The sequence below is a fragment of the Ostrea edulis genome, chromosome 5, assembly GCF_947568905.1.
Source record: "Ostrea edulis chromosome 5, xbOstEdul1.1, whole genome shotgun sequence".
In the NCBI taxonomy this organism is placed as follows: domain Eukaryota; kingdom Metazoa; phylum Mollusca; class Bivalvia; order Ostreida; family Ostreidae; genus Ostrea; species Ostrea edulis.
Genome location: NC_079168.1, coordinates 24,959,121 through 24,967,062, shown reverse-complemented (window position 1 = coordinate 24,967,062; position 7,942 = coordinate 24,959,121). Strand labels below are relative to the sequence as shown.

Sequence of the window (7,942 nt, the reverse complement as noted above, 5' to 3'; positions counted from 1 at the left end):
TCTTCTCAATAACTACTGGGCCAGGAAAGTGGAAATTTGCATGAACGCTTCCTAATATATTGCAGATTCATGTTTGTAAAAATCATGTCCCCCGGGGGCAGGATGGGGCCACAAGGGGGAATCAAAGTTTTACATAGAAATATATAGGGAAAATCTTCTCAAAAACTACTGGGCCAAGAAAGTGGAAATTTACATGAAAGCTTCCTAACAGTGCAGATTGAAGTTTGTTCAAACCATGGCCCCTGAGGATAGGATGGGGCTACAATAGGTAATCAAAGTTTTACATACAAATATATAGGGGAAATCATTAAAAATCTTCTGATGAAAAATCACTGGGTCAGAAAAGTTTACATTCACATGAAAGCTTCCTGACAGTCCACATTCCAATTTTGAAAAAATCGTGGTCCCCGGGAGTAGGTTGGGGTCACAATAGGGATCAAAGTTTTACATGGGAATAAATAAGAAAAATCTTTAAATATGAGCCATGGTGACTCAGGTGAGCGATGTGGCTCATGGGCCTCTTGTTTAGCTCACCTGAGCTGAGAAGCTCAAGTGAGCTTTTCTGATCGCCAGTTGTCTGTCTGTAAATTTTTCACATTTTCGACTTCAGAACCACTGGGCCAATTATAACCAAACTTGGCTAAAAGAATCCTTGGGTGAAGGGCTTTCAAGTTTGTTCAAATAAAGGGTCATGCCCCCCTCAAAGGGGAGATAATCACAAGAATAGGTTGGGGGGTCATATAAAAATCTTCTCAAGAACCACTGCGTCAGAAAAGCTGAAATTTACATGAAAGCTTCCTGACATAGTGCAGATATCATGGCCCCTGGGGGGTTGGATGGGGCCACAATAGGGGATCAAAGTTTTAAATACAAATATATAGGAAAAATCTTCTCAAGAAACACTGGGCCAGAAAAGCTGAGATTTTCATGAAAGCTTCATTCAAGTTTCTTCAAATCATGGCCCCTGGGGTTAGGATGGGGCCACAATAAGGGATCAAAGTTATATAAGAAAAATCTTCTCAAGAACTACTGAGCCAGAAAAGCTGAGATTTACATGAAAGCTTCCTGACATAGTGCAGATTCAAGTTTCTTCAAATCATGGCCCCTGGGGGTAGGATGGGTCCACAATAGGGGATCAAAGTTATATAGGGAAAATCTTCTCAAGAACCACTGAGCCAGAAAAGATGAGATTTACATGAAAGTTTCCTGACATAGTGCAGATTCAAGTTTGTTAAACTCCTGACCCCTGGGGTTAGGATGGGGCCTCAATAGGGGATCAAAGTTGTATATAACTGATAAATAGAAAAATATCTTTTAAAAATTTCTCCTTAAGTACCATTTTAAGTACCATTCAGCGAAAGAAGTGTACATTTGCACGAAAGCTTCCTGACATAGTGCAGATTCAAGTTTGTAAAAATCATGGTCCCTGGGGGTAAGATTTCAAAGTAGGGGGTCAAAATTTTACATATAAATATATAGGGAAAATCTTAAAAAAAAAAAATTCTAAAAAATCACTGGGCCAGAAAAGTTTACATTTACATGAAAGCTTCTTGACATAGTCCAGATTCAATTTTGAAAAAAATAATCCCCCCCCCCCCCCATTACGATTTAACAAATCAAAGCCTGTTCACCCCCTTTATTATTATAAAGTTTTTATGCAAATAATATGTTGTGGGTTTTTTTTTTAACAGGTGGAACTTTGGAAACAGATACCCCCTCCCCCCTTGTGCCATAATGGTGAATGCAAATACTTCGAAACCCCCCCCCCCCCCCCCCCCCCCCCCCCCGTTATATAAATAAGTAAATAATCTTGTTCTCAAAGTTGGACATACATAAGCTATATACCTAACTATTTACCGACTTGCACGAATACTGGCACTAGGAGGTCATTTTGTTGTAAATGTATATTTCCGAGTCATGGCAAAAGCAAGTTAGATTTAAATGAATGGCAAATGTTCAAACTAATAGTTGTGGTAAAAGGAGCGGAAGGGCCCATGATATTCTATTGTAGGATGAGAGCGAAGTCTTATAGAGAGAGAGAATTAATTCTGATCTTAAATGTTTATATAAATAGAGAGAGAGAATATTCCTATGACGACGACACTACGGAATGGCTGTAGGCCCATTTCGTTGCAATATATACGTTCGTTTCGGGGGGAAATTTCATTTTAAAAAATGGACCAAATATCCTCCATGTCAACACCTACTTACTATTAAAAAATTATGCTACATTTAATTATACTTCAAATATTACATGATCGCAAAGAAATGGACATGATTACGGGTTTCAAATTTGGAAATATCTATCAACCCGCGCACAGGGTTTTGAAACAATATGAGCAAATTGGTATATATAATAAAATACCAATTTGCTCATATTGTGTCAAAACCCTGTCAACCCGCGTGCTTTGATCGTGTGAAATTGTGATTTAAACCTGTGACAGGAAAGTGGAAGACGTTCAAGTTACATCTGTCGTGTGTGTAATTCTATATAGCTAGCGAGGAAGCGTGGTGATTAATTATAAATGACTCGGTTTTGTTTGTTTTTTGTTAAAACTTAGATCTATATATATATATTATATATGTACAGTGTTTCTGGGCCGGGGTAGGCACGGACAACTCGAGGATATGATTATTCCATGATGTGTACTTCGGTGCATTTTTCTGCGCAGCTCAGCGAAGCATAAACATTATTTACGGGGATAGAATGTTACACGCATGCAGTAATGTTTTGTATACTCTAGTAACAGGCCCGATAAAAGTTTCGATTTTAAATTCCTGGATCCGTCACTTTATTTTATCAACACCTTGTGAAAACAAGATTAAAGGTTAATCACGTTGAAATGGTTGATGTGCCCCGCCGTTCGTGACTACCGGTAAGACAGACGAGGGTAGCGAAGATGTACGGTAAACTACCGAAACGGCTCAAATTTAGGTGTTCTCAGATCGCCGTGAATGGGGTGGTGTTCGTCCTGTCATTGTGTGCCTGCATACCGAGCGGCTGGACTTACAACTTCTTTAATTTTGAGTGTATTCTTCGCGCCGACTTGTCGGTGACACTGAATGTGAAGGATAATGACACAGTTATTCTGGACTGGGGCGGATCCACGTGGGGAGAACCAACCCAGTGTCTTGTGTCCACATATGCCCCCGTTGTAGCTGCCATACACGCTTTTATTTGGATCTGGTTTTATTTACAGATGAAAGAACTGGACGGTAACATGTAAATATCTATTCATGCTTCCTGGATTTGATAGATTAACATATAATTGCGTATAATTAAATGTCTTCAATGGATCTACTTTGAAGTATCCTTGCTTACTCTAGATCAGGTGTTAAATCCATGACTAATACACTGATATACCTGCTACGTAGGCGAATCCATCGGGACTTCGGTGTTAAGGGGCGGGTTCTCTGAGTATATACAGGAAATTTGCTTATAACAGCCAAATACATAATACCGAATATAATATTACCCCCTCTCCAGACCAGCGCTGTCCGGGATAATCCTGAGACAATGCTAATGAAGCAAATCGTCACATTCCAGGTATAGGTAGTGCCGGGTGTTGGTCCCGGGAGTATTTTGGAGTGGGTCTGTTTGTCTGTAACACCCAAGTTTCCTGATGTCTTAAATACAGATTCACCCATATAATAATGTTTTTAGGTCAGAGGATACCGGGCACAGTTTTTAACTGTAGAACTGTATGTCTCGGGCGAGGGAGGGGGGGGGGATGTCCCTTTTTTCGAGGAGCTACAGATTTGCAGGTATGTCACGATTCTGTGATGAATGAATATAGGCAACACACTCCTCCCACCTTCAGCATTCCTTCTTATTGTTTTACAGGCAGTCGTTACCGGCCCTCCTCTTTGGGAGTGTCCTCCACAGCTGTGTGAGCCTGGCCCTCCTCGTTTGTAGCGGGATGCTCACCGTGGGATTAAACAGATTCTGTAACAATCTTCAGTCCAAATTACAATTTTCTTATCACACTTACAGGTAAAGTGGACTTTTTGGGGGGGGGGGGGGGGGGTACCTGAGCATACGCATTAAGGTACATACATGTAGAATAGTAAATACACGCATTGTGGCAAATTGAATCATTCCAGTACGTTGTTTATTTTTGGTTGTTTTTTTTTTTTTGGGGGGGGGGGGGGGGGGGTGTTGGGGTTTTTTTTGTTGTTGGTTTTTTTAACATGTATAAGTAAGATGTTTATTTTTGTCGCTAAAATACATTATGTTTTACAGGGATGTATAAAGATCGGACTTGACCTGGATACTTTCCAAAATTGTGTACCGATTAAGTCGTAATGCGTGTCGATATTTTATGGGGATCATTAAAAGTGAAATAAACATTAAAAGCTTTATATTGTGGAATTCAAATTTAAATCACGTGGAAGATGTTATGTGATGCATGCTACTATTTCTATACACTGCACGTGTAACCGCGTTAGAAGAAGGTTCTCAGTCTGCACATGAGGCGTCTAATGTAGTGAAGGTGATATTATTTAGTTGTACAAGGCAGATTTGTCACAATCAGTTTATTATACTCGAATCATACACATGTTAAAGGACACATCTCGTGTTTTCAAAGTATACAGAATTATATGCATTTTGTCTTCCGTATGCTTATAGAAATTAATTGTAATAGTTCGTTCATTGAAGTATTGCGATAATTTGCCACAATACGGACTTAAATCTAAGCCCCGATTTCAAAAAGCCTAGTTAATTAGATAGGTAGTCACGTGGTACAGTGACGTCATATGCGACCTTCGTCGATCAACTTGTTGTAATAGTAGTGTTAGATATTTTTAAAAACTCGGGTTTTAGGGGCCTAATTTATTTACCATGGATAACATTTATTTCGATGTTGACAAATTTCCCGAGTCTTATATCTTTTAGCCACCAGTGCATACAAATAGCGACCCAAATGTAGCGAGGAAAGCGAATATGAAATTTGCGAGTAAATAATGTTTACATGGGATCACTGTCTAAACACTATTTGGTAATGCCATTTCTGTAAACAACTGTAATTAGTGTTGTTGCTTTTCTAAAATAAACAGTGCAATTATTATAAAATTTATTTTTGGAGAAGTTAGATAGGCCTAAATTATAATACGATTATGTAGTATTGACAACTAGGCCTACTGTGACAGGGTGCATTTCGGGGGGGAAAATATAATAAAAATGATCAAACTTATTGTGAAAATCACAATACTTTTAAATTATTTTATTCAAGCAATTTTATTAATCATTATATTTTGTTATCTACACGTTGTTACTTAGGAAGTGGGAGCGCTGCGTGCTGTTGTTGTAAACACGTACGCGTTCCTTAAAAAAAAAAAAAATGAACGCATTATAATTCAATTCAAAGTTGGGAAATATCATATTTTATTATTTATAATTGAAAGTTCTATTATCTTTTATCTTTAAATTTCGTTTTTAAAACTACCAATTGGTAGACACTGCTAGCAAAGTTCTGTCTATATGTTGTTACAAGGTGAAGGTCAGTTGGTGCGAGTGTGTATTGAATTTGAGAGCAGAACGGAATGCATATGCGGTAGGCCTATATGTAACAGTGCGAAGCTTCGATAGAACCATTTTCTCGCAGTTTATATACGTCTTTGTCCAAGAGCTTGTTTGAAAAAGTACAGGGACAAATTCTACTGGGGTTTTTTTTATGGTAAAGTCGTTATGCCGACAAAAAATATTCACGTCTTGTCCCTCATACCTTCCTTCGAAAATTGAAAAAAACACAGTCCAAATCATCTCTACTGACAGCAAGTACACCCTTAAACGGCACAAAACAACCCAGTGCAGTGTTATTTACAAACCGTTAATGTGATAATTGTACTAAGGTGACTGATAGGGTTCAGGGTTAATACAGGGTCAAGGGAGTAGAAACCCTGACCAACTGTACTGAAATAATCCTGAAACACGCTAACAGTGGCGGATCCAGAAAATTCTGAACGGGTTGTCTTGAGGCACCAGTAAGTCCACGACAAAGCTCCCCCCCCCCCAAAAAAAACTACTGTGTTCTGAAAAACTATGATATGACGTATAGTGTACATATATTTATCGTTTGGGAATATATTTCTGTAAAGTAAGAGATGTGTTTTTTAAGGGTGCGGGGGTGCGCCCGGCGCTGGGTCCGTCACTGCCTATAAAACCTACCAACTTATGTACATATATTTCATATGGCAGACCTGATAATCTTTACCCCTGTACTTTCAGTTGTTCAGAACTTGAGAGTATGCACTGGACGACATTGAAAGGCACGGAAAAGTTTTATACTTACATGAAAGTGTCAGAGGTACGTAATCTCAACACATCCAGAATATTCCATAAATCCATTTATTGATCGTATGCATCCGCTTTATTCTTATGACGCAGGGGTGGATCCAGAAATGTTTCAGGGTGGTGGTGGTGCGACCTTGATTATTTTCTATCCCAAGGGGGGGGGGTGTTACAGCCCTCAAAATGTCGTACAACTCTAGCAATTAAAGGGGGCGGGGTGGCAACTCCAATACACCGCCAATGTGATGAAAGAAAGGTAGGCGTACACGAATACTGATTAATTGTGCAGATAATCAGCCTGGTGATACTTAGACTGAATTACCAAATCATCTCGGTCCATAATATTCTAGTAAAGCAAACAAAACATAACAAAAACATTGAAGATTCTTTGTTAGAAAAATAGGCTAATAATAAATTATCCAAACTTTCGCGAAATATTAGGAGTGAAACTGTATATAAAATGCCTATCTTATTCTATAACTCCCAAAGCATTACAAAGCAATTGATGTATATTAATTTCCTCTGCAGCAATGACTATTTTAAAGTTCTTTCTGGCCTTTTTTTCTTTCTTTTTTGGCACATTATCATGTTAAGTGAGTTATAGTATTTTATAAATCCTTGACATGATATAGAAGACACCTATTGTAGCCTTCTGTATCCAGATATTGGTAGGGGGGGGGGGGCGAAAATTACGTTTTTCTTTCACCGAAAATTCTTATCAATAATTAATCTCATTAGGAAAATTTTGAATATCGAATGAACTAGCCTGGTTGTTTATTTTTAACCAGTTTACAGTTAGCATAGCAGATTTAACTACTTCTCCCAGGCGAGCATATATTGCCAGCTAACACGATCGTTTCGATTTTCAGATCAGTAGCTGGTTCATCGCTGTGACCTCGGCAATCCTGGCAGTGATGAACGGATACAGAGCCAAAAGTGTAATTTACAAACTCCAACACAAAGGAGATCCGGAAACCGGATCAGTACTACTCCGCAAGGGGAGACAATTCGGATCATCACATTTTTTCTTGGACGATTCATCGTCAATAAGAAGTAGTTCTGCAGAACGACCAGCCAAAATTGTGTGATATTTAAGTTGTGCAATACTCATTTGAAGTTCATATAATTATGTTCAGTATTTAGGCCAGCAGCTCGTTCCCTGCTGTAGAGTCTATGACTTGAATTTTGTTAGTATGTGATAAAAATAATTATCTGCACAAAGAGGATCTGAAAAATTTGTTTAGAAAGTTACATGCAAGATAAATCCAATATGTAAATGCTTCCTGGTCCTACAGATATACACAACTGTACAGAATGCTGCTTGATGTACCTATACTTATGTCTGATGATGAGATCTAGGTGTGCTTGGTTAAAATTTTACAATACATGTATTGTTGTTTGCGTGTCCAGAAGATGGCACGGCACTTGTTGAAGGAAAGCATTTGTTTTATAAGAAATAAAGGACAGGAACTATGTTATTAGTGATACTGTAGGGCATCACTGTCAAGAAGTACACAGAGATAACTCAATAAGAAATTACAGTCATTTAATTCAATTTTTGTTTTCCTCTTCACAATTTACACACAGCTCATACAAAAATACTACTACACACATAGATACAGCTTCATACAAAATACTGATAAACGTAAA

The 7,942-nt window shown here is 38.3% G+C and overlaps 1 protein-coding gene across 2 annotated transcripts; it reads left to right on the top strand.

The window, feature by feature from the left end:
* Positions 1–2,444: 2,444 nt before the first annotated feature.
* On the top strand, positions 2,445–7,766 carry LOC125649952 (transmembrane protein 179B-like). 2 transcript variants are annotated; one of them, XM_048877826.2, is made up of 4 exons: positions 2,445–3,223; positions 3,845–3,994; positions 6,230–6,308; positions 7,162–7,766. In XM_048877826.2, exons 1-4 carry the CDS (start codon positions 2,901–2,903, stop codon positions 7,378–7,380), a joined length of 771 nt encoding a protein of 256 aa, XP_048733783.2. In that variant the 5' UTR covers positions 2,445–2,900; the 3' UTR covers positions 7,381–7,766. The 2 variants fall into 2 exon arrangements, with proteins under 2 accessions (XP_048733783.2, XP_048733784.2); XM_048877827.2 differs by lacking the exon at positions 3,845–3,994 and having other exon boundaries at positions 2,465–3,223.
* Positions 7,767–7,942: the final 176 nt, after the last annotated feature.

What these genes read in the sequence shown, in the direction of transcription:
- LOC125649952 (XM_048877826.2), top strand. Translation starts at nt 2,901, where the DNA reads ATGTACGGTAAACTACCGAAACGGCTCAAATTTAGGTGTTCTCAGATC. An exon ending in TTTTCTTATCACACTTACAG is followed by an intron (nt 3,995 to 6,229) that starts GTAAAGTGGACT and finishes CTGTACTTTCAG; the next exon opens with TTGTTCAGAACTTGAGAGTA. An exon ending in CTTACATGAAAGTGTCAGAG is followed by an intron (nt 6,309 to 7,161) that starts GTACGTAATCTC and finishes TTCGATTTTCAG; the next exon opens with ATCAGTAGCTGGTTCATCGC.